The sequence below is a fragment of the Vidua macroura genome, chromosome 2 (genome assembly GCF_024509145.1).
Source record: "Vidua macroura isolate BioBank_ID:100142 chromosome 2, ASM2450914v1, whole genome shotgun sequence".
Taxonomy (NCBI): domain Eukaryota; kingdom Metazoa; phylum Chordata; class Aves; order Passeriformes; family Viduidae; genus Vidua; species Vidua macroura.
In genome coordinates, this window is record NC_071572.1 from 81341413 (window position 1) to 81369063 (window position 27651).

A 27651-nucleotide genomic window follows, 5' to 3' on the forward strand; every position below is an offset into this window, starting at 1 on the left:
CTATTACACTGGTTACAGACCAGCAATGATCCTTCAGGACAGCAGCACTCAGAAACACTGGCACAGACACTGAATTGCTCACTGCATCATCCTAATAAATAGATTTTGGTACTTTCTAGTCTTTCTTCCAACTTATACTAAAACATTATGGAAAGCCTGGGTTCAGTTCACAACTCCAGAGTTTACCTTATACCAGCTTGAATGAAGTGCCAGCTTCCTAGATTTGAGCAAAGTGTGTGGGATCTCTCCAACGCACTTGAAACTCTTACTCATGGAATGACGTGCTGAAATCCTAGAGATGGTTCCCTTGAAAACTGCAGTGACAGGACATACTCCTGGTGTATTATTAAGATCACAGAGTTTCATCTTCACAATGCTCAAACAGCCAGAACATCAGGTTTGTGACTACTTCACAAGATAACATTACAGCTACATGATTTGCTTTGTCCAAGTTGAAGCACAGGAAAATGGATGGCTCTGTTCTGCCACTATTTCTTTGCTTGTTCTGGTAAGAGTACCACGTGATGGAGAAATTGTTAACAGCCACTTCCATTGCTGTATTTTCCCTAACAATGTTAGGAAATAAGGTACAGGAAAAAAAAGTAAAAATAGCTTTCAAAAGGCTTTTGAGAAGGGATGCAAATACCTTCATTTTGAAGAAATCACTGAAAATGCATGTCTGCATTTTAAATATCATTTACTAAATTTCATCTATCCATGTAAATAAAAGAATAATTTAATCTATTGTAAGTTTCAGAATTGGTTCAATATATTAAAAATATTCAATCTTCAGGTGATTTGTCTAAAAGAGTAACTAATTAAACCTGAAGAATATTAGAAATCACCAACACTACATAGAAAACCTATTTTATCTTGAAGGCACAGTATACAGTGAATGGAAATACAAAGCTATAGTATCTTTATGTAACATCATAATGCACCATGCAGAGGCAAAACAAGACCTTGGAAATTCTCAGGCATTTTGCTTTCATAAGACACTTTTGAGTATTTTTTGAAACCAGAGAGGATACAGAGAACACTTGTAATATAGGTTATCACTTCCATACTGGTGAAGCAGACTTGAGGTAAAAGGACTGACCCTGATGCTGTGGAGTAGGCAGCAATTTTGCTTTATAGAAGCTCCCAGGGGAATGACAAAGTTTTAAATGTTGATTTTAAATGAGAGTTTTTTAAACGAGAATTTGATTCCACCTGACTTTAAACCCCACACAAATTTAATTTAAACCTTGTTTTATAAAGATACCTTGACAGCAATGGATAATTAAGACATAAAGCCAAGTATTATATTAAAGTTTTTAGGCTCTAAAGCAAATTATTTTAATATCTTTTCTTTCTGGTTGCTGCCTATAATACACATTCTCTCATTGCTTTAAGGGAAGAAAAAATGTCACCACATTCTTGATACAACAGAAATGCATCATTAATCACCCCACTTGACACATGTGATGCCTCACATTAGGTGCAAGTGCTTAGACCAATAATTTTCTTTAAACCTGTAACCCACAAGATTCTTCTATTGAAAAACAACAACCAGGAACTCTGAATATCACCAAATTTATCTTTGCCATCCAACAAATCAGTATATATCTTCTATTCAAACAGCTTTTGTGTTTGGACTTATCTACTTTAGTCTCCATCTCTGTTTGTGAGCAGCCTCAGCCAGCTGATTAGGCAACAATCAGAAAGGATTTGGCAGCTAATATCATGGGCTGTTGCAGTCCTGCAGCTGCTAACAATGTTTTCCAGCTGCTAGCTGTCTGGCCATTCAAAAGCACTTGTGATTCTTTCAAACCACTTGACAAGGTCACAGAAGAAGTTTCCTTGGGGCTAGGCTTGGCCCACTGGGCACTATCAACCAGCAGCCAACTCCTGTCCTCATGACTGAGGATAACTAACATCTACAATAACATACTATAGGATAACTCAGCTTTTCCACCACTGGCAATTTTTACAACTTCATAGTTCTGAGTTAAGCTCTAGCCCAGATGTTGAGACAGCTTCCTCCATGAAATGGGACTGACGTGTATATTTGGGGATGCTCAATTCAGGGTGGTCCTCTTGGCATCCCATAGCCTAGGTCTCCTATATATTTCTCTGAAGAGACAGGGAATGGCTGTTAGATCAACATGGGCCTGTTGCTGCCTCTGATTATAACCAAGAGTTTAAAGGCCAACATGTTTCATGAAAAAGAAATGTGAAGTGTCTCCCTCACATATACATTAAAGAGCCTGACACTCAGAATTAAACCACTCCACCAGTGCCATGCATGAAAAGGCTGCTAAAACTTAAACACAGGCTCATGTCCTGAAAAAAACAAACCATCCTTGCTCATTTTATGCAGAACTAGAACACTAACAGTCTCCTTTGTCTTGAATGTTTGTGCTTTCCTCTCCTCTGCAGTATGACAGCATGAAGAGACACTTGTGGTACACACAAAATGCTGATCTGACAGTTTACCTGCATATTCAAACCTATTTGGCAAATGGCCAGAACTGCAATGAGTGTTGATAAATTTCTACCATTGTTAAAGACCAGGAAGTACATTTATGGGTTATGTCTAACATGAAACACAAAGGATGACATGGCAGGCAGCTTTTTCTTTTTCCTCCAAATGTTATGGGGCATAACATTGTCCATTTTGCCTTTTATTATAGCTGGAATCTTTCTTTTTTTCCCTTTTCCACCAAGTCTTACTAACAAAACACCAAAGATGTTGCCTCCTTTAACTGTTTCTATGAAAGAAAACAGCCTTGGGGTCTCTCACTGAAAGAATGGGGCCAAAAATAAAAATGCTAATGAGCAGGTAAGCATATAGGAGTGAATGAATGATGCTGCCCCCTTTTATCCAGAGTCACATGGAACCACAGAACCATAGACTGGTTAGAGTTGGAAGGGACCTCTGAAGGCCATCTAGTTCAATCTCTGCCTGGAGTAGGTTGCACAGGACTGCTTCATCCAGGAGAAAACTACTACTGTCAACAACCAAAATTCCTTAGTACTTGTTTCTCTTCTTTTCCAGAGCCTGGTGCTTGGATTTCTGTAATTATGGTTATTGTGAAACTACTTTTTTTAAACTAATATAAGCCATTATTTTTAAAACTATGATAAAATTGGATATAAGGGCAGAAGGGATCATTTTAACTGTCTTAAATAATGAATCAAAGAACTTCACTAATACTTTCAGCGTCAAACTACTATAACTTCTGTTTGAGTTGTTTTAAAAAAACATCCCTCAAGATATCTGATGGCAGATAATTCCCCACAGGCTCATGATGCTGTTGAGTAGTAGATATGCATGTATCAATTAATTGGCAAGCTCTATCAAGAACCAGTATCATGCTCATACTCCCAGACAGCCAGATGAAAACCAGCTCTAATGATTTGCCTTCCCCCATTCACTTTGAACAAAGCAATGATTTAATCTCCCAAAAGCTGTGAAAGGTTTAATCATCTTTTATTCTCAGTCAGCCATTTCCCATGCTTAACTGGGATTATCACAATGTTTTGCATGGAACAGTTCATGCCTCCTAATGAGCCACAACTATGCTATGATAAACAGGTATGTTCAAGTAGCATCTAGAATGCTTGCTACTTAAAAGAGAATACATATGCACATGGAGCTTCAATTTTGCATGCATGTTGCTGCACAAATGTCTTCTTTCCCCCCCCCCCATCTTTCTACCTAGAAAGATTTATACTTGTGCCTTAGATTTCAGGTCTGAGCCCTGTTGAAGTTAGCAGCAAAATTCCCCTTGACTTTAAGGGAACTGGTTCACTCTGTGCTGTTGTTACATGAACTAGAGGCTACTGGAAACAGAACAAAAGTGTCTTTATTTTGCAAGTTACTGCAGTACTGTACTGGTACTCTGAACAAATATAGCCTATGCCTTGAGGAATTTATGACCCATATCTTAGTTTAAAGTGTATTTAAATTTTTCAAGATACTGACTTGGTCCCATTTGATATTATCTGGATAGGTCCACATGAGTTCTTTGTAGAATCTGAGCTCAAATATGTAATGCACAGTATGAATTACTGTCTTCTTTCTGTTTCCATTTCAGTTTCAAAAAAATTTAGATCCAGTACTTGCATTTTTACTCCTATAACATGATTGGTCTTTTTAATGAACACCTACCAGCTACTCCATTGATACTGTTCTTTCCATTTTGTAAAAACCCCTAATGACAGGGAAATGGACTTAGATTGAAGGTTTTATTGTTATGGAGCTCAGGCTTGCATGGTTTGTAAACGCTACAAAAAAAAAAAAAAAAAAAAGAATGAAAAAAAGAAACAAAATCCCAACTTCCTAAAAATATGCTTTTCAAAGAGCTTGAACTCTTTTTAAATGTCATTCCAGATTCCTTAAACAGGTCTCTTTTTTAATCAAGTCATTGAAGTCTCTTTTAATCAAGTCATCAAAATTCTCTGAAACTCAGGTTTCTCAGGACACAGACTGATGGTGAGATAGTTTGCTTCTAGCCTGCATTTTGAAATAAATCTTGGAGCATTTCAAAACCAGTAATTTCCATGCTTCATGTACAATGCTACACAAAGCATTTAAAGTGCTTATGTGGGCACTTCTGAAAGGCTCCTTCATTTGGCACCTTCCCATCTGATTTCAGCAATATGGGCAGGCAGGGCACATGTTTTAGCAGTGGAAAACAGGATAGATGTTATTTCAGATGAGAGAGCCAACTGCACACAACTGAAAGAACTGTGGAAGACCTGATTTCTATTTCTGATCTTATCCTAAGGAGAATTGATCCTGGATGATGCTGGTAACTCACATCAGAGTCCCATGCCTCAGTTTTTCCTCTGTAACAAGAGGACATCTTTTGTAAAGCACTTCACAGGAAGCCTTTAATAGAAAACCACTCCTTAAAAGTTCTCCACCTCTTTTTAAAACTAAAAATCTCTTTGCCTTTGGAATGAAGATTCGGTGATGAACACATAGGTCACGATTTTTCCCCTTGAAAAACATCAGGGAAGATGTTGCCTTTGTTTCTAATGCAAACTGAACTGGGTTTCTAGGCCATGCTCTGCTAGCTGCTCTCGTGCTCATTTCAATCTGTGATTCAAGAGAATCTCAGTGGATGCACTGACTGAGAAGCATCACTTGCAGCAGCCATATCTCACTACTTTCTTGAGTTAGTCACAGATTATTTTCCTCTAAAAAGAAAAATGTTCTCAAGACAGCTGCAAATAAGACATAAGTTTTATTCCTGGGGTCTTATTTATGAAATTTTATCTGTTTCTTGGCTCAGATCTCAAGCTGTAGGAAATTGCCACAGATCCATTACAGATCCATTATCATTAAAATAAACAATTGGGAACCAGAAGACATAATGGTTTAGGGAGGGCACTAACTAACTTTCTACTCTCTATTTGTCTAGACTTCTCCATGATGAGAATTGAATAACACCATTTAGCTTTTTTTAAGCTGAAACTTCTCAGCAGCTTTTCAAAGATGACCTTCACAAATATGTATTTGAAGATATATACATATAGATATTTATGAAGTTCCTGTATTTTCTGGGATTTTTTTGTGATGTGGAAATTACCAGCATTTTTGTGCATACACAAGAAGACTACCTTAATTTACTTGAATATATGTAAAAGAATTATTTGTAACTTTATGACTGATGGAAAGTAAATGCATTTGAGTATTATTTCATCATACCTGCTAGGTTCTAAGATAATTTTTTTCTCCAAAATTCAAGACTTTGCCATTCTATTTAAATAATAAGATTTATTTCTTATACAGTCAAATTCATGAGTTTAGATTGTCTCCCTATTTGACTATAAAGAAGCGCTGTTTTTTCTCCATGTGCACATTATGGAAATGGTCACCAAAATTTTGTTTTTCTTCATTCCTGCCTTTTTTTGTTTGTTTGTTTGTTTATTTTACTTTATTTAAAAATAAGTGAGAAAACTTTTGAAAGGTTTTAAAATTTTGGGAGAGAGACTTGTTTAGCAAGCCTTACACTGCAAGAAATTATTATTTATTTTGTTCAAGAGAAGGGCAAGTTTTAAATTGACCTCCCCCTTTTGTATGGAGGTGTCATTTCAGATGGTACAGGACTTACTTCTTCAGCAGAAAATCGTACAGTAAGATGGCAGAAACTGGAAACTGAAGTAAAAAAATTATCACAGGTGAAGTAAATGACAAATGAAACAAGATGATCTAAAGGCTTGTGAGTTTTCCAGTTTTTAACATCTCAATTTGATTCTAAATTCCTTCTCTGGCTGAATGAAAAACCTGCTCCAGGGATTATCAGTAATGCTCTATGGCTTATGTAAAGAAGGGACTCAAATTAGCTGGAACATAACCACTCCTTCTGTTCTTAAAATCTGTGAATCACCCAAAAACTTTTTTATCAGACCCACAGAAGATAAGAGAAGACCACAAATATTTCTGAAGGGGAAAAAAAAAAACCAAATAATCCCTCTAAAAAACAACATATTTATATGAGGATTTCAGCACTAAGTTGAAAATATAAAGTACAGCTGAACTGTCAAGTTACTTCTAGACAGAAAAAAACCTGCTAAAAACCTGTAATGACAGTATCATTTCTGGCACATCCCTCTTTAAATGCTGTTTTGTGCCATTTTAGCCTGTCTCCTGCCCTAGTCACCCATCAACCTCATTTCTCACTCTCACACTTCTTTTATCACTTCCCTTACCATTCTGTTCTTTTGGGTTTGCTTTTTTCTTTTGACATTATCAGGCCCAGCTACAAGTGGCACTTCTCTCCAGCACTTCAAGGCAATTGCATATCCTTCCCTTGTGCACACAGCACAGGCAGTCGGGAGCAGAGTGGAGTCAGCAGGGATGGAGCAACCTAAGCCCCCCTGCTACTACCAAGCACCCTATCACATGCTGGACCCTGCAGCCAAATTAATGAGCATAGTGCCTTCTTCAGGAGCAATCCTGTGCAGTCTTTGCTGCACTCTAGCAGTTCTTGCATTTTATGAGTGAAACTGTGAAAAAAATAATGTAGGAATGACATTGGCAAGGTGGACAAGCAAGGAAAGTATGAAGTGGATCTCAACATGAGAAAAGCTCCTGCAGAAATATACTAAATGTGAAACTCTTAAAGGTTTTTTATGAGATACAGGGGCCATAATGCTCACTTGAAAAGTAAGGAGTTGGAATTAAACTAATGAACAAATTAAGATTAACAAATCTTAATTTCTTGGAAAAAAATTGGTTTGCTGACAGACCTGATTGTGTTGGTGTAACTCCCCTCAGTGACTTCAGCAGGCTTGTGGAGTGAGGGAGAGCAGGACAAAACTGCAGATATTTCTGTCATTTGCTTTGTGTGCAGAGGGTTCTCCCAGGTGGCTACGCTTAGCAGCAGTTACGCACCCCAATCCATTTGGTTGCCCACAGCTGCAGGTTTATTCTTAGTTTCAGGAATGCGAATCCTTATGGACATGGTAATGGCTTCATATCAGCAAAGTGACAGGTTTTCCCCTCCAAATATTTCTCTTAGTGGACAGGTCAGTTTCTGGATGAGGTGGAAAAGGGAGTTTGGTCACATCTGATTCCTGAACCACATTAATCACTTGAAGTATCAAAAAGACTTGCCTGATTAGACTGCTCTTTCTAGTTCTGTAACACGTGTAACGTGCAGTGCAGTGTGTTTCATTAAAAACTCTACTCTAGGCATAAGACTGAAGCATAAGATAGAGCCAAGCTCCTTCTGCTCTGCAACCCTGTGAAGAAAAGTGAGAGGACAAACACTGCAGGCTGGGCTGGCTGGGTGGGTGCTGTCCCACCAGCTGGCAGAGCACTGCCTCCCTGTCCACAGGCCACAGTGAGAACTGGTGCTCATGATGCCATGTGGGGACACAGTGGTACATCAAGAAGTCAAGGTTATGTACAGTGTGGCTTTATAAGACTTGACCTGTGTAAAATCAGGCCTCTCTGTAGTCTCCTCTGCTTGCCAGAGCAGGTATTGGCTCCATGGCTGTCCAAAGCCAAGGCTGACCAAATAAACTCAGGCAAACACAAGGAAAATAAACTAGGAGGGCAAAACATATTTCTTTGACACATTTACCCCAGAAAATTCAGCATATTCTAGAAAACTTAATGTCCATGCATATTTTAGAAAACTTCTTTCAGCCATTTCAGTGCATAGACACCTCTGAGAACAACATGCACCCAAAATTATCCTGCTGTTACCTGGGAAAGAGTTCAGGTCCTAATGTAATAAATGAACAAGAACATAATTCAAGCAAGAACACCAAGGTTTCTATTTCTTCCAAAAGTTGATGGATTATAGTTTGCCCATTTAGCCTTAAATATTTATTGCAACGATTCTGAATATCCTGAGTGGTGCTGAACATCCTCCTATCCAATCTCCTTCCTTTGGACATTTGTCTCTTAAATATGTGAAAACTTTTATCCTTTCTACCTACTAAGCCCTCCTTAGTCAAACTATTCAGCTAAATCACTACTAAAAATTCCCTTCTATTTTTAACCTTCAATATTCTTTGGATTTCTTTAATCATGACAAGCTCCAGTTTGTGCCCTGTGACAACATCTCATTAAAATGGTCTTTCTACTCAGATCCTAATGTAGTACAACCAGCCATTGCTCAGCTGAAGTCAATGAAGGGACACTGATTTATGAGATCTGTCTCTTCATTACCTTAATTTCTGTTAACTGATCCTTCAGTGGAAATTAGAATAGGAAATGTGAAAAAATTATATGGGAATAGGACAAAATATATTATGAAGATAAACAGGTTTTCTACTTTGCTGAACACAAGTACCTTGCTCAAAAGACAACCCTTGGGGAAATTTGGATATGTTGATAGTGTTCAACCAGTTTCTAAATGAGTGGTAATATATGATAAATTTCTGTAATATATGATAATTCTGTAACAAAATTAATTTACATCAATTAATGATGCTATAAACAAGAATCTATTGCTTTTAAGAATATACGCAAACTTCTTTTTGGTTAGGTGCCAAAATTTGTCTGACTTTTGTACGTTAGAGGTATCAGTCAATCTTCCCAAGTAACATGGCTGAAAATGTGTATCCTTTTTGTGCTGCAAGGCCATTATAACTTCAAACAGCAGCAGAGCTCCATACAAGCTATTTTCTCTGCGATCTTTGAAGAGTTGAACGCATCCTCTGTCAGAAGACAACAGACAACTCATTTGCCCATGAATCTGACATTGTGTAATACTGTTAGTAGACTTTTTGCCAAGAATGCTAGCAATAAATTGAATGTAATGAAATGGAAAGTCAAACATCTTAGGAATGATTTATACGAAGATAAGTCTGTTCTTTGAGGAAGGACAACAAACTGGTTTCTCAGACCAGTCTGACAGTGTCCATATCAAAAATGAAATCATCAAGCCAAGCAAAGTATAGTACTGCCAAGGTTCCAAAGGATGAGGAGAAAAGTAATAATTCATAGAAATCCTAATGAAACAAGCAGATCAATCCATACACATAAGGTGCCTTCCACTATTTCATATATTGTACCTCCACAGTATTCCAGCAATATAGTGACAATGGACAATGCAAACAAGAAATTTAGGGCGACAAAACTGTGTCTCCCTTGAAGTCAAAGCAAAACTTCACTATTTTCAGAATCAGGATTTCATCCTTGAGTGGTTGCATTTTCAAGTATTCACAGTGAGGAGGTGACTGGCTTTCAGTACTCAGCCTCTCTAATTGTCTGTTCTTAAAAAAAAAATGTGCATTATAAGATTTAAAGAGATTTAACACCTAGCTTCATTGACTTCTTATCTATTTCAGAAACCTCCTAACAATAATAATTAAAATACATAACTGTGCTTGTTTCCATCATCATTGAAGGACTGTCTACATACATTCTTTCTTCCATCTCCTCCTTCTGTCCACCCTGCACTAGCATTCTTTCATTGCTCATTCTGGTCAGGGTTAATGTGAGGACCATTTCTTCTTCTTTCCCCTTCACTGCCTCTGTTCAAGCTGAAAATGACTGTTTCTTCTAGTCAATAAAATAGCAAAGAGCTTTTATTGTTTCACTCAGGTATGCCACTTGGAAAAAGAAGAGGTATTGTCCAGGATATACAATACTTTCAAGACCTCCTTAACACTCAACACTACACTTTCGATCCCTTTAGGGATATAGGTGAACATATACCCCTAAAAAAGACAGAGAAAAAAAATGTTTCCTAGTGTTTGTAGGCTTTCAGAGGAAAGCCTGTTAAAATTTAAGGGAATCTATCACCATAAATGATGGAATCCCAGAAGACAAGAGTGGGTATTAGCCTGATAAAACATTTACCTGTGTCAACAAAGAAACAAAGCTCCATCAGACACTGATCCAGGAGACTCAACATCTGTGCTCCACCACCAGCACCACCTCCCCCACTGACAGCGGAGCATGCTTGCAGTGCGTGTCTGCTTCTCTTGACACCACTCAAAAGACTGCAGAGATCAGTGCTCACGTGGCTCCCTGACAGCTCTGCCTAAGGATTCTGCACCAAAAGCATGTACAGTGCTATAAATGCTTCACTCTCCCTCACTGCAAATAGATAAAGATTTTATTTCTCCCAAGAAGACAATCTTACTTACTTGGGATAGCGTCTCTGCTGAAAGATGGGCAGAATCTCTGTATCTTGATTTGAATGCAGAAGCAGTAAATCCCGAAATCTTTCTGTCAGGACAAAGAAAAAAAAAAAGAAAAAAAAAGAAAAAAAACAAACGCAGACTGTGACTCTGCATTATACGTTCAGGCCACAAGTAAGCAAGCAGTAATATCAGTGAATTCTCTCCTCCAGAAATATTTAGCAGAGGACAAAACTAAGCATAGAGGGACTAATAATCACTCTTTCCTGTAAAACCTTCTAATATTTTAAAATGCCTTTTTTTTCATTCAATATTAAATTCTAGTAGTGCCTGTAAGTTTCTAAGGTCTTCTGGGTATCATGCACAGCCAACCATAAAAAGTCCCTACCTTGAAGAGCCTAGTCTAAACAGAAAGGAGGAGACCCTAAGGATTCACCAGCCACTCAAGGATCACAGTAGTCGACACCAACTTAGATTAATTAATTCATATAAATTAAATGCAATACAAATCCTTCAATAATTGACTTGATGTTTTTAAGGATGATTGGAAGACTGGACTTCTTTTCTGTCGTTATCTATTTCAAAAACTGCATGATAGGATTTTCTGCAGGAGGTAAAGCTTTTGTAACTTAATTTCACTGACCACCAAATGAAGGGGTGGTTGTAGTTTAGAAGAGGCATAGCTGCCTTTCTTCTATGCATTTCTCTAGAAGTGGTTAGACACAGTAAGTCAAGTAGGATCTGTAGGACCTTCTATCAGTCCAGATTTGTCAGTCATGAAAGACGGAAACCTCCTCAAAATTCACATAACACCCAGATTCAGGGATAGAATAGGATTACAAAATAGGATTTCTACCCAGATCAAATTCCTTTAGTAGCTCTCCATAGCCCTGTTTCCTTCTTTCCTTCCGTCACCTGCAACTTTAATCTGTCCTACAGTGGCACAGAACCGATGCCCTTTCCACCTCCTACCCTTCCTTCAATACTTTATAATTGTGGCTGAAAGTCTTCAGCTACAGGTATTATCCTTCTTTTGCTAAACCACAGTTTGTAGTCTATGGTGTGTGTGGCAGCTGTACCATGGATTTCTCCAAACTAACTCTCTTCCATGAAAGTTTTCATTCTGGAAACTGAAGCTGAGGGTAAGTGTAGTCCTCCTCATCTTAGATTCCTATGTATCTTAAAATATCCTCTAACACCAAGTTTATGGATAAGGACAAAAAACCATTTAGTTTTATGTAATATTCTGTCATCAAAACTAAACTCCATTAATTTGGATACAATTCTGCTATGTGGCCTCTAAAATGGAAAGAAACCCATCAGAACTATACTTCATAAAGTTGTAATACCTTGAAAAAAGCACAGTTAATTCATAAGGAAAACTCTCTTGTTAGGGCCTCATTTTTAAAGGTCAGCTGTCTCACACCTGAGTCTTTTCTCAGCTGGCTAAGATGTATTGCAAACATCTTGGATAAGATACCAGGATCCGCCAGTGAAGAAAGAAGGGCTTATCTTAGTTCCTTTATTTCTACACCTCTTTATATTCAATTCTGAAAGATTTCCATTTCTACTTCCAAAATTCTTCTCACATCTTCAAAATGTAAATTAGTCTTCCTGTACTTAACTAGAACAAAGAGCAGATGCGGCCAACAAAAAGAAATGCAATAAATGCAATGCTGTAAAGATGGAAGTTAAATCCAATGAGTACCTTTCAGGAAACAGCCTTCTCACTGTATTGAAGAAAAGCTTGCCAATACACTACTTCTTGACCTCTGCTTGAAATTTTAGGAAGATGGAGAAATTTGCTTTCCTTTTTTTTTTTTTTTTTTCTTTTGGTACATGGCAATAGGCTGTACATAGACCCTATCATCCTTAAAGATGATACATTACCATCTTCAAAAGCCAATGGACGAGAACTGAAAGGCTACAGAAAGTTTTCACTGATGTAAAATATCCCCTCATGTTTCAGAGTCAGCACATCAACCTCCACCTCTGCTTCAGTAATTTCCCCACACAACCCAAGCTACCGATTCATTTCCAGGCATCCTTTACAAAAGCCTCCACTCAAACAGCTGCCTTTGTGTGTGCCTGGCGGAGAATGGGAGGAAGTTTACAATGGCAAACACTGAGTGACAGCACTTCTTTCCATGACTTGAAGATTTTAATCTCTAGAACATGGTGCGAGACACCATGATTAAGGATCTGTCTTTGCAGTGGCACAGCTGATTTATTTCTGAGGGCCTGTAACCAGGTGTGACAGCGATGTAAGACATGGAGAGACATGTTCTTAGTTCAGTGCTGCACAATAACACAGTACAGGTAGGTGAGTGAAGCTGGTTTCTCAGATCTTGGTAAGGATCTGTGACTCTCTGGGAGAGACAAAACACATCCCAGTGAATGTGCAGATATGTCCCGCCCCATTGTTCTATCTGAGATGGATATCACCCAGGCAGAGAGCCATATTCCATCTCTATCTCCTACTCTGTGACTTATTATTGTGCTGCTGCCCTTTCACATTGATTAAGGCCACCTGGCTGCACTCCAGGACTCAATTCAGCAAGCAGTGATCTTGAAAATATTTTGAATAGTAATGTGACAGGGCTGGCCAGTACTGGAGCAAAAGCAGCCAAGTTATGGCGTCTGAAATTGGCCTGAACAGTTTTCCTACTAGATCTTGTCTTAGTTAAAGACAACTTTTTTTCCCCCCCACGCTATGGCAAATTTCCCAGGCAGATGTATTTTCTTTTCACCATATGACTTTATTCATTTTTCCATGTGGTGTGGTTTAACCTCAGACAGCAACCAAGCCCCACACAGCTGCTCTCTCACTCCCCCCATGGTGGAGTGAAACAGAAGAGTAAAACCAAGAAAACTCATGGGTTGAGACAAAGACAGTTTATTAGGACAGACAAGGGAAGAAATTATAATCATGGTTGTAATAATAAAAATAATTAGAATATACAAAACAAGTGATGTACAATGCAATCGGCTCACACTTGCCAACCAATGCCCAGCCAGTTCCTGAGCAGCAGCTCCTGGCCAGCCTTCCTCACAGTTTATGCACTGAACATGATGCCATATGCTATAGAATATCCCTATGACCAGTTGGAGTCAGCTGATCTGGCTGTGTCCCTCCCAAATCCTTATGCCTTCCAGCCGTCTCACTGGCAGGGCATGTAAAGATGAAAAGTCCTTGTTGTAGCATAAAGACTACTTGGCAACAACTCAAACATCAGTGTGTTATTAACATCATTCTCATCCTAAATCCAAAACACAGCACTGTACTAACTATTACTACAAAAACTGACTCTGTTCCAGCTGAAACCAGGACACCACAAAAACACACTACACAGTAGTACTGCACCTCATCTCAAATCTATTCTATGGCTTCTCCCAGCACATTAACCTCCATGTCCTGTAAATCCTCTTAAGAGAATTGGCATGCAGGAACCTTTAGGACTGATTTGTCCCATGGGACCATTGTGTACACATGTCACTTTTTAGCTCTATGACATTCTCCTATTACACATATGTGTGCATAGTACCAAAGTCACTCTAGACAAATGACATTATTGCCTTTAAGGAACATCCATCAAGGTGATGAGGGAGATGACAAGAGCCTTGGTAGTTACTGACAGCACAGGTACTTTTGGAGCTCTTACAAAAGGAAATATGAGAAGACTAAGGCTTCACAAGAGAAGGCTTTTCAATTCACAAGAAAAAAGTCACAACGATAGCTTCCCAAAGGGGGAAGAATTTTTTCAGAAACCTAAGACCTTGATCTAATTCATGCTACAACAACAAATGAAAGACTTGAGAACTAATGAAACCAATAATTAGAGCATTTTTACATTATTTTGATTTGCAATCAGTAGTTAACCAATAGAACTAAAACAAGTCAGAATCTTTTCATTACTTGGATAATTTTAGAGAAGTATCTTCCAAAATTGAATCCTTTTTCCTGTGATGCTTTTGTCTAGGTGTTGGTCTGATTCATTAAAATAAAAAAGAATAACATTTACTTAGCCAAGGTTGCCTACTTCTGAAAACTGGCAATTACCTTCTCTGCTCCTCATTCTATTCATACAATCTGCATGAGTTAAAGTCTGTACTAGATACAGGATTGTTCACATTGTTCTGAGATCAGCTATAGCACTGATTGTTTTGTCACTCTGTTGCATGTTACACTGCAGAGCGACACTGTCTCACTGATGCTCCTGTAAGTCTGCCCACAAGACAAAGTTCTCAGAGACATCAAGAAGGCTTGCACAGTGACATCTTATGCTCAAACTTATGTTTTCAATATGATTAACACCTCAACTTCCTCCTGGCTTTCATTTTGAGTGTACAATTCCTTCCAAATCCTTTATCAGTGAGAAGTCCTCAGTTAAATTTAGGCAGTCTCATTGAGACCATACATGTTTAGCTAAACATGTAGCATAATCAGTTACCTGTGATGACTGGAGACTGGCTGTAATAACACAGTCTTATGCCCTGTCTTCCTAAATCAGGAAGGCTGCAGACTATAAAAAAGAGAAAGTTTACCATTGAAATCTTTATGGATTTAACCTGTCCTATATATTTATACACCATTCTTCCCTGTCTTTTATCTAAGTTTTCTTCTCTCTGTTCTAACTTTTGCTCCTCCTCCCCCTCCCAGCATAACATATTCACAAGTCAGCTACTGGAACCTCATTTATAAATACCCTTACCATCTTTATGGTAATACATGTTATGCCAAGCCAGTTAATCTACAAGGACAGAAACATGCATTTCAAGAGAAATTTTCCCTTTAAAATATTTAGATTAATGCCATATTTGTTCTCAAACAGAATGGGGTTGTGCTCAGTATGGTGAGTTGACAGTAATGTCAGAAAAATGAGAGCAAGAATGGGCATATGGTCTGAAGGTCACTCAAACTGGTTACACAGTCAAGTTTCCCTCTTCCAGAATACACTATTACAGAAGTGGAAAGAGAGACAAAGGAAATTTTTTGCAATATTTTAATATCTGGGGCTTCTCACAGCAGAGAAAAATAATTTCTATAGAAGGTACCCATGAGTTAAAACACATTATTATTCATATTCTGTAGACAAAAGCACGCTGTGGCACAAAGAGCACTGGCCTTGTTTTTTAAAGCTGTCACGTCCCTGAAGTTCTTATTGCTTTAGCACTTCAAAAATTATGCCAAAAGTCACACACTGCAGTTGTGCAAGATTTGACTTTAAAAGTCAGGTCTTGTGGTTGTCTTTTCTCACTCCTTTTTGTTACAAAATACCTTACAGAAAATAACAGTAAAATCACTTTCACTATGATTTCACTCTGCTGTATTCCAAGGACCTTGAAAAATCAACTCCCTGCTCCTTCACAGTTCGATGGGTATGAAACTATGAGGCCACTGCATTATATACCTGAAGTCTGAGACATTACTGGTTTGTTTATCCCAACTATCTTTTATCCAACACCTTCGGACCATTTTCTGAACCTCTAATAAAAAAAGGTGGAATTGCATACAATTAACTCAATTAAAAACACTGTAAAACCGATGGCAACTGGCTTAACAGGATAAGGATTTCTTTAATACCATTTTTTAAAATTAAGTTAATAAGGATAAAAAGAAATGTGATGAGAAAGCAACCAGAGAGTGGGAGAACAGAACAGCTTCATCAGCTAAAAATTATAGAAATTGCAGGTCAGCAGCCAGCCAAGCTGTGTACCAAATGGTCTATCCATAGTGACACTCTTCTACATTTGGATATTTTGTAGTCATGTTTCCGTAATTACCTCTTCTGCATTCACTAAGAAACAAATATCACTTCCACCTTTCACCACAAGGACACTTTGTAAGTCCTGCAATTTCAAACTAAAAAATCTGCCTAGTGTTATGCAAAATGCACAGTGGTCTGAATACCTTTCATGTTACGAATAACAACCTGCAGTAACTAAACCAAAATAAATTTAAAAATAAGTCAGCTTTCTTAAAACTGCTGATGATGTTTAATAGGATTTGCGATCCACTAATATGACTTGTTTTCAAGCTCCGTAAATTTGGAAATGCTGTCATAAGTAGTTCTGCAGTGCCTTGTAAAGATAAAAGGCAATTAGGAAGAAGTCTTTGCCAGTTAAGGGCTATAAAACGATGATGAGCAAAAAGATAGCATAAAAATGAAATGTCTGATATTTTAGTTTGACCTGTGGCTTATTAATGGCCGAAGTTCCTGAAGTTAAGGAGCTTTCACTCCTCTCCTCTTGAAGAGTCAGTGCTACAGATATCCTCCATCAGATTAAAAGGGGAGGAAAAAAAAGACGATGAGTTAATGCTAATGATCAAAAGGTTCCAAAATGATTACATCAGCCTTGGAATTTCCCTGAAACGTACATATTCTGGTGGTAGAGACAGGCTTTTTGACCAGATTGAACTTCCATGATTCTAAGTCCATTAAGCCTCACAAAGTTTAATTCTCCTATTTTTCACCACCATTTCCTTCCCTCCTGATCAGTTGTCTGAAAGTCTAATTAGGGTCATTATTTACAGAGCTACTGAAAAACCCTAAAAACTAGTGAAAATCCAGGAAGTTGAAAACTGTATATAGACTGTTTGCTGTTTGTATTTATTTAAGGAAAATAGAGAAGCCTTTATAGAAAGGCAAGTAGACTCTTAATTTTCTAGGGTAGGTGAATAAAGTGATCATCCTTCCTTTCAACATTTTCTTTTACAGGACTTTAGTTTATAAGCAGAGAGAGGGGAAATAAGGAATTCAACTAATCATTACATAGATCTGCTGTGAACTCCCAGTCACTCTGGACCTGCAGAATATTCCTCCTTTCTTTAAAGAAAGTCTCTGTATGCTCTGTTTTTCCCTCCTAACCTGCCTTTGCATCCTAAAAACCTCCTTATCTTTTCTCTAGCTGTCCTACCAGTTCAAAATCATTCTCCCTCCCTGATTCCAGCATCAGCAAATCCTTTTCCTGATGGAATTCTAGATGCTTTCTTGAGTCCTTAAATTGTCCCAACTGCTACACCAAAATTAGCTTGGACGGATTTATTTCTAACTAGATCTCCTTCATTTACGCTATAATCACACATCTTGCATGATTTAGGTATATATAGCAATGTATTAGCCAATTAAGAAACAGAGCAAAAGGCAGTTCTTGTCCCAGGAACCTTAAAGGTTAGAAGATGAATGATGGGAAGGAAAAAGCATCACTTGTTTTCTTTCAAAACAGGGAGGAGAGATTTGGAGGACCATATTTAGACTGTATTTTGTACGACTGACCTGACAAGACATCACAGAGTGACCCAGACTGCCTGTTAGCTACACTGCCAGACCTGGGTTTCCCAGACAGCCAGGAAAGAGAAGTGAACACAACACCGTCAAGCAGTCTTGATGCTCACTACTGAGTTAGAAATCCTTCTGAAGGTTAGACAGCAACTCCCTAGTGGAGCTGGGAATTAACTGACTGCTGGAGTTCAAAATAATCAAGGAACCTTAGTCAAGGAACATTTTTTGCCTTAGAGATAGATACTTAGTATCTATCTACTTGAAGTAGTATCTATCTACTTGAAGACTATTTCTGTCATGACAGTAAAGCTCATTCCACAACTCAGCTCTTACAAAGTGGAACAGTAAAACACGGTTTCTAAACAACACAGAACTTCAACTTTAAAAAATACCTTTATAAATACATGCTCTGAATAAAAACTTATTTATGCAGATTCTTTATAGCACTGCATTCTACAGTTGCTGCCTTTAGCCATTAAGGGCTGTACTTTGCTTTCTGAATTCCCCATGAGCAAATGCAGGGAGGCTCAACTACCTCAACTAGCTCCTTCACTTTCCTCTTTCACAACGAGCCAGAAGAAATGATTAGGTACCAGTATACCCTTTTGGGCTTTAAGATAATGTAGTGACACTTGTTCTAAGAAGTCCTTATTTCATAGAAAAAGAAGAAAAATATACTCCAACTACGCAAAGCAGGGGGATTTAACTGGTTCTTTCCTTGTAACTTGTAATCTGTTACAGAAACTGGAGAAAGCCCAACCTTTCAAAAGCTACATGGAACTTTTTAATACAGAAATGGAGCTACTATCCAGCTGTGCAATTACTGCAATACTATCCAGCTCTGCACATCTCCAGGGGGTTTGCCTCTATAAGGCTGAGCAAAGGCACAATTCATCAGGCTGCACTGATTCACACAAAGCCCCCCTACTCCAATACCTGGATTCATCTGCAGACACAACTATGGAAGAATGATCACAGGGTAAGACCCTTCTGCTTTCAAGCTTTTCTATGCCAGTGCATTTCCTGAGTCTAAGGTGGTTTGTCTAATAAGAAATTCTTAGACTTCTTTTTAATGTACTTGCCCAGTCCCCATGTAAACCTAATCCATTCCATACTCTTTGACAAGGAGTTTCATGTGTTTCTCACGTACTACATGAAGATTCATCACCTTATGTTTGCTCTGAAATCTTACTGACTGTATTTGACGGCCAAAAACTCTGATACTGGCAGAAACTGTGAACAGTCAGGCTCCACCCACTCATTCTTCCAGCATTATGCATAATTTTGCAGACTGTGGCTATATTCCCCTGAATTCTATCTTTTTCATGCTAAAGAGTCCCTACCATAGTCAGTTACCCCATGTTTGGAAGCCTCTCCATGCTTTTGATCATCTTTGCCATTCTTCCTGAACCCTGGCCAGTGTCATGTCTGAGTGATGAAGACCAGACCTGCACACAGGATTGAAGTCCTGGTAGCACCACAGAAACACCCACCAGCTGTACAGTCATCTCCCTGGCTTTATTCTCTACTCCACTCCTAACAATTTTTCTCTTTATTGCTGCTGAGCACTAAGCTGACGTCTTCATGGAAATAGTTATCACGACTCCAAAGTATTATTCTTGGGCTGCCATGGTCCCATCCTTGCCAGCCATGTGTATTAGCTTGTCACCAAATACATTAAACACCAGCACATACCCACATGCATGCATCCACTGGTATTTTTAACCAGGTCTAAAAATAGGTTTGCAAGTGTCATATATTTTACACATTTGAACAAGCCACAAGAACTTTTCATTAAACAGATCAATATGGCAGTCACAAAATAATGGAATTAATCCCATCCAAGACTGAAATTTTGTACCATAACAAAACCACTACCAGTCACTGTGAGCACATTCTTGGGCTTTTGCCTATTTGGTGACAATTTAAACTATAAGCATGGGAACATTTCACCCTCTGACTAATACAGACACAACTTTATCATTACTCTCAAAAATGCAAATAAATTACTGTATAATAACTATAGAGACTCACAGAATCGTTGAGGACAGAAGAAATCTTAGGAGATAATCTAGTCCTGCTCTAAGAATAGTTAGAGAGAGCAGGTTGCTCATGGCCATGTTCAGTTGGGTTTTATGTGTCTCCAAGGCTGGAACTAGATGATTTTTAAGGTCCCTTCCAGCCCAAATAATTCCATGATTCTAGGATATAATCAGCAGGTCTGCTTGTGAAAAAGATATAAATAGCAATAGTTTGTGTTGTTCCCATTAATTGCCACCTTTGGACAAAACTGCAAACCCATGTCAGTTTGACAAGAGGGACACAGCCGGTTAGGAGCCAACTGCCCGCACAGCTGATAGACACGTGTGGCAAGACACTGCCCTGCAATAAGCTTCAGAAAGGCTGGGCAGGTTAAATATTGGCTTCTCTTAGCTGGGGCAGGGATGGGAGGAGAAGGGGATTGCCAGAGAAAAATGGAGCTTGTGAAAGCGAATGGGAGTTTCCTTGCTAATTCACCCTCACTCACAGCCTTGGAATATAAAGTAGAGATGGCCCAACCCTCATCCCTCCAACAGCAGCCTTGAGCCGTGCTGCTGATCATCTGTGCTGCTAATCACCAAGGCTTAGATGACCTTAGAGGGATCATTAGGCATAACTTGGCCTTGCTCACAGCCAGGTTATGTGAATACCTGCACAGAAGGTGCTAAGTTGTTCCCAGAGAGGAAGCTGCACTGTGCTGGATACAGCACTTGGAGTGAGCAGCGCTGACAGACACCCTACCCTGTGTGGGAAATGCCTGTCCAGCCAAACACTTAGTGGAACTGAACTGCCAGAAATAACAGTGGGGCTGCAAATAAGAAACAAAAGCAGAAACAGGGAACTAAGGGACTCCATTGATATCTAAAAATAATTTCCCCTGTGTTTTCAGCTGCTTGTCTCTTTCAAAGAACAAAAAAATTCCTCCCTGAAAGCACCAGTTACACTGAAGCATGACATAGGATAACATGATGAGAGCTCAGCTGGATCCTATTTCCTATATAAATTTTGCTAGTCAGCTGGGGATGATCCATTGGGAAGAAATGTACATTTTTTCCAAAGATCTAATCACATCTGAGGCTCCATTTCTTATAACATCTCTCAAAGGGCAATATCAAAAACATTTGAAATTACTGACAAATGAAATGAGCCATTAGATACTGTTTTCCTCCTTTTTTTTTTGATAGGTGATAAAATGTAATGCACACAAGTGTGTCAGAAGATGTATCCAAAGCATGGTTTCATTTCACCCTGATGTGAGCAATTCTGTTATTTCTTCTTACATTTGAATTAGACAAGTTATTCTTGAGAACTTAAGCCAGACAACTGTCTGAATATAAACTACTACCCAACCCAGTCTGGGTAGTTTTCATTTATTCTTAATGCATAATTTCTTATAAATATTTGTTGACTTAGCACTAGCTCTTGTGTTGACTTTTGTTAAAATATACTGTGGGATTTTCTACAAGGTTGTCACCTCCATCTTTCAACTAATAATGTTATGAACATAATGAAATATTAAATAGACATGTTTTTACATGAAAGAAACTCTGTTATTACTCAAGTCAACAGAAGAAGTATTCCCAGCCTTGAACTGGAGAGGAAAGCTGAAAAATTTTACTATGCAATACTAAAACTGATAACTATTCTCTAGAACACAGAACAAGTGGTTTAACATGATTTGGATCAAACAGTTCATCACATCACTGTAAGGAAATTACTTGGCACACCTCTATCTAAAAAAGTTAATTTGCCAATTCCTGTAAGTATAAACTATCACTAGATATCAGTTACCAGCCACAACCTGGTATATAACAACACATCAATGCACCATCACAATCTCAGCAATACATAATGGCACAGAAATGATAAAATCCTCTTCAAGTAGACATGGCACATTATGGTACATATGTGCTGGGAAGTATGGGACACTTTTAAAGAAATATTCTTTCCTAACAAAATTTTGGATTAAGGAATTGCTGCTTTTTTTGGAAATTGCACTGAGAAAGTTTCATTTGCCATGCTTGTTAATAACAGGGCACAATTAGCATAATCTAACCCATTAAAAAAGGAAAACATCAAATAACAGAAATTATAAAAATGTCTTTGATTTAAATTTTGCTTTTTTCAAACCAGTCACAGCTAAGCTGAGGAGACACTCAGCTGACACAGTGTAAGTGAAATCCTTGAGGGAAAGCCCTGTGCCGTCAGGCTGGCACCAGTCACTTGGCAAAGCACAGCAAAGCACCACAGCTTTGACTCTGAAATGTGCGTGGGTGTCTGTGGCATTTTCCTTGAGGAAATGGCACTTACAGTGTGTTTAATGAATAAGGGAATATGTTAAATTTATGACAGGAGATAGTCCTTAAAGCTGCTTGTTGCAGTGAAGAGCACAAACTGCCCACTGATTTATTTTAATTTCATATAACATGAGGAGGCTTTTTGAAGGCTGTAGGTGTACTTGTTATCACTGACAGTACAGTAAAATCCTCACAGCAGACACTTGAGCAATACCCAAAATAGCCAATAAGCTATGAAACTTCTCCTCTCCCCCAAATCCCCCTTCAACACTGAAAGAAGTTGTTGTCAACTCCACCGAGTGCCTTTTTCTCCAATACATATAAAAGCACTAATATGTTTATTTGGATCCACAGATATTCCAGTCTCTCTCCCCAGCAGAGAAGCATTCTCTCTTATTCATGATCATGGTGTTCACTACAGAATTTTAAGTTTTATTAACATTTTTTCTTAAAAAAATTCTGATTCCAGGTAAGTCACAAAGCTAAGCAGCCATCCACTCATTATCAGCTTCTATATGCAGAATAGGCTCCCTTCAAATTACTAAGAACATAGTGATGCTTTCTGTAAACCATTGTCCAAATTTTACTCTCAGTAGATGGTCAAACATTTCCAATCAAACCTTGGTTTTTCAAGGATAATGAGATTATAAGAGAAAAAAATTTAAAATTTAAAAACCACACCCAAATGCTGTAAGTTTAGGGATATGCGTGGGGCATATATATATAAGGGCACATATATATAAATATATATATGTTTAGGGCACATATATATAAATAAAATGCAGTACTTCAGGCAAGTCATAGTTAAGTTTTCTAATATGTCCATCTCTTTTCCCAGTTTCCCTACCAGAAACTGCACTCTGCCAAGATGTGAGTTAGTGTCTCTACAGGACAGAGTGAGACCATGGCATGTTACAGCAAATATACCCTAAGCTGGGAACCCAGCCAAGAGAAGATAAAGAAATCTGGAGACATACAAATCCTAAGAAGGGCTTGGGAGAGCATTTACAAGTCATATATTTGGCTTTCAGACAGTATTCTTGACCATACGAATTCTTTGAGAATCAATTAGTATTTTTCTATTAAAAAGTTAAATGAACTTATTTTTTTTTTCCAAAGAGGTGTTATATTTTATATTTTATTCATTTACTAGGCAATTTTATTGTTCATATTTCTCAAGGGAAAACTTGCTTTAAAAAGTAGCCAGGAATGTTATTTCTTCTCTTTGCCTTGACTTCCCTACTTCTTTGTCAAACCTGCTGAAGGCACTGCATGCCTGGAAGACAACCTGTTTTTTTCCAGCTGTTTCAGTTGATCTAATGAAAGATATTACTTCTTCTTAGAAAATCTCCCTCTCATGAAATATTATGTCATTATAATATACTTTAGTTTTATCTGCTACAAATGTTACAAACTATATTAATATAGAGTCATGGTATCCTTTTTGAAACAAGCTCTGACAATTTGTCCCCATTTTGAGGGAAAAAAGCTTTAAAGTAAGAGAAAGAGGAAGAACAGAAACATGTCAGAGCTGCAGAAATGTGGGTTATAATATCAGTGAAACGAAATACACGCTGCACCCTGCCCATCAGCTGCTGCACTACATACCAAAGGGCTATTTATTGCTGTCACAGCACAGTCTATTCCACGTACCACAATGCAATCTCCTTTGCATTTTGGAAAGTGATTTCCAGGCTATGAATTCCCCCCTACAGTTTCTCCTCACAGGACTTTAGTTACTACTGAGATAATTGAGTCCTTTGTCTCAAAGAAATGCCACATTCAGCATGTAGCAGCCACCATTTCAAGTCTCCCTCAAAATTGGGATGCACTAGTAATTAATTTACTTTGCTGCATCTTAAACTTTATAGTATATTATATTTAAAGCATTTCTGCCTCACTGCCTTTTGCAATTTAAGGACCTGATAAAAGGGAAAAAATGTGTTTTAATTACAAATTAATTTAATGGACTGACACTCACAAAAGGATGCCTTTATATTAAAACATGGACTGCACTGGCAGTCTGGCTCCATTCCCACTAGGAATGTGCCTTCACCTCTGTGTTTTGCACTGGGGTATCCAAACTTTGAGGCATAAGACCACGAGGTTCAAAGTTGAGTATAGAGCTGGAATCAGCATGTATTTTTGTGTGTGGTTAATATGAAATGAGTACCCATAAATGTTTTAAACCAAGCTCTTCTGTTCACAGCAGATACCAAAATATCTGTTTGGAGAAGCTGTGGAAACTTGCTGTTGGCCAGTTCTCATGACATGATGTTTTCAGTGCAAGTTCTGAGGTTTGGTTTGACTTGTTTCTTTAAAGGAGGAAGTCAACTTTTTCAAGGCTACCACATACAACTGAATCTTATTTTTGCACTTGGTAAATGTACAAGTGGTTGGTGGCAGACTTTTTTTTTTATTAATAAATAATTTATTTTATTAATAAAATGATTTAAAGGGATCCTTCTCCAGGGGAGGACTGGGACCAAAGAGAGCTGTGGTTGCAAAATGCCCCTCAAAAATTCTTGGATCACAAACTATTTCCTTATGGTGAAACTTGAATTTTCCAGCTTGTATTTGATGCATCTGAGAAACGATGCATATACAAAAAGATAGGATTGAGCAACAGGATGAGGTGGCACATGAATGCAAAGCTGAGTTGCAAGGAACTGAGTAGGGAACTGATGATAAAATTTGGGGTGTAGGATTTGCCTCCCACATACAAGATCAGCATTGATTTTAATGCATTTTGAAATGGAAAGCCATTTTGGAACAGGTAACTGCTGTTTCAAGGATGACGGAAATTCAGGGTAAGGACATGTGGCTGGCAAAAGGTGGAGTAAATATACTAAGAGAAAGATTGAGAAAAAATACTGCAATAAAGGAGATGGGATATCCTAACTCGAACTTCAAAGCTAATATTATGCCAACAAGCAGTTATATAATGTTTGTTGTGAAAATAGGAAAACTCATTTGACCATGTTATTTGATCACAACGACATTTGCAATGGTGTGGGAGTTTTAATCAACTCCCACAGAATTAAGTGCTGAATGCAGCACAAGTTCTGAGCGAGCGCTGGCTCCTCTCTCCTCTCCAAGCACCAGTAGAAATAAGCAGACAGGTAGAAGAGACCAAGGAATAAAGTGCAATACAGTGACAGGTCAACCACCACTGCTACTGGTGGTCTTCAAGCAAAAGAGAGCTACACTTTAAATCACATCAGAGCCTAAACCAACAAGCCTGCAATTGCAAAGTAATTCTGTATCTCAAGGGAATGCTAGAAGTGAAGAGGGTGCAGGAAGCAAAGAACCAGACAAATAGAAGGTCTCAAAACTCAGATTTAATACAACAGGTAATCAAATAGAAGGGTCAAAGGTGCCATGTTCATTTTCTGTATGTATTTGCACACAAATGAGCAACAACTAAAATGTACACACACTTCCTACTAGTGGTTCTTGTGCTGAAATGAGGAAAAAAGCAAAAAAGAGAAAGGAAAAAACTAAAAACAAGGGAAAAAAACCTACTAATCATCACAAGGTGGAGCTTCATTTTCACAAAGAATACAAAAACAGCCCATAAAAGGTTGAAGCGGAAAACTCTGCAGAATATTATAACCCCAAGGCTGTAATATAACTTCTGAGTTATATAGTTATTCTGAGAAACTATCAAGCATCATGCAGGAGTTAGGAGCATGTAAAGGTAACTGTTCTTCTGACCATAAAATTTATAAATATCTACAGTTCCTAAAGAGGTTTTTCCAATTTTTTATAATATTCTTTTAATTTTTTTTTATAATTTTTTTTATAATGTTCTAAAGCTGAAACAGATTTTTCCTCATTAACTATGGCAATTTTTACAATCTGTTAGAAAAGAACCTAAAAAGATCCCAAAAGATCCCAAAAAGAACCATTTCAAATCTACTTTTAAGATATTTTAACCAACAATTTTTAGTTAAAATGTGGTAACTCAAAATTCCAAATCTGAAATGTGTCTGTTTTTTTTCTTCTGTCCACAAGGGAGGAGTAACAATAAACTGGGAACAAACCTAGACATTTGGCAGGGATTCTTCAGCAGAATTTGGATGGCATCTAAGAGAATCTATTGCCCCAGGGAAGTGCAGATATGCATGAAGAGCTGGTATTTTGATGTGAACTCTTGTATTTCTCTAGAAACCATGCTCACACAAAGGAACCTGAAAATCCATCCAAACTTTGTATATTCAGTGCTTGAAGCAGCTGTGTACCTCTTCACAGAAACTGTATAAGAATGAGTTTTCCCTAAGCAGATATTAACAGAAAAATGGTGAAACACAGGCAACTCCAGAACAGCAACTTTGCTTCCTTAAGTAGGCAAACACAGCACACAGTGATTACAAAACCAGAAATATGCCTGGCAGTGCACTAAAGTACATATCCTAGAGCTCTTCACTCTTATAATTCTATTTTCAAAGTGAAGAGCTTTTTGCTTTTTTTCACTACATTCATTCTGATTCTATCAGCTGCTATGTGCTAATGTGCTCCACAGGCTTCACTCCTGTAGCTCCTAACAGTGCTGAAAATGTCTGAGGCATGACAAGAAATCCTGCAACATTGTGGTCTTGGATCAGCTCTTACCTACAGCAACATCCACACACCCAGTGCATAATGTATCAAAGGATAAAAATAAATTTACATCACTGAGTCATGTCATTTTCCATAATCATTACATGATTAGAAAGTGCCTTGGATATGCAAAAAGCTGGAAGTTTACAAATACGAGGATGCATCAAGAAAGGACTTCTGTGTAGGAGAAAATTTCCTTCAATGTAGCTTTCTCACCCAAATATCTTTTTACCCCTCTAGGCATAAAATTCATTAACTCTTCAAATTGGATTTGACTCAAATTACACTGTTTTTGGTACTAAATCAGCTGGAGTTCAACTACTGTAAAACCATCCAGGTCTGGAGCCAAAAATTCAGATGTGTTCACCTTCAGCATTAGTTCTTTAATCAGTAAATTAAATTTGTTCTCCATTTTTTTTTAGTCTCTTAATCCTGTCTTTTATTGAGCTTTTTTCAGGAATAAATAAAATAAATAATGAACGTTAATGGCAATGAACAATAAAATTAGTATTCTTTACAGTACAATCTGGCTAATTATATTGTTAAGGCATATTAACTTCCCAATAATGTAACCATATCATTTCATTGCTACTGTCAAATTATATTAAAAGGAAACACAATTAAACCTTTTTATCGCTCAATTCTGCTGCCTTCCTCAGCAGTGCAAGTAAGATTCCCTGACAATAAAAAATTATTAGTCATAAAATCTATCAGTGGAAAATAACACCTATCTCATCTCTGTCCTGTTCTTCCAAAACCACACACAGATTTTGCTGGAACAACTGACAGCACCACGTCATTAACACCTTTACACTCTGCCAGGAATCTGA

The 27651-nt window shown here is 37.9% G+C and overlaps 1 protein-coding gene across 2 annotated transcripts in view; it reads right to left on the bottom strand.

Moving 5' to 3' along the window:
• The window catches only part of NOX4 (NADPH oxidase 4), a 96542-nt gene that overhangs the window by 25838 nt on the left and 43053 nt on the right, over window positions 1–27651 (bottom strand). For both annotated transcript variants that reach the window (XM_053970806.1, XM_053970805.1), the window contains exon 13: window positions 10606–10687. In XM_053970806.1, the coding sequence (XP_053826781.1) occupies window positions 10606–10687 (82 nt within the window). The remainder of the gene's footprint in view (window positions 1–10605; window positions 10688–27651) is intronic.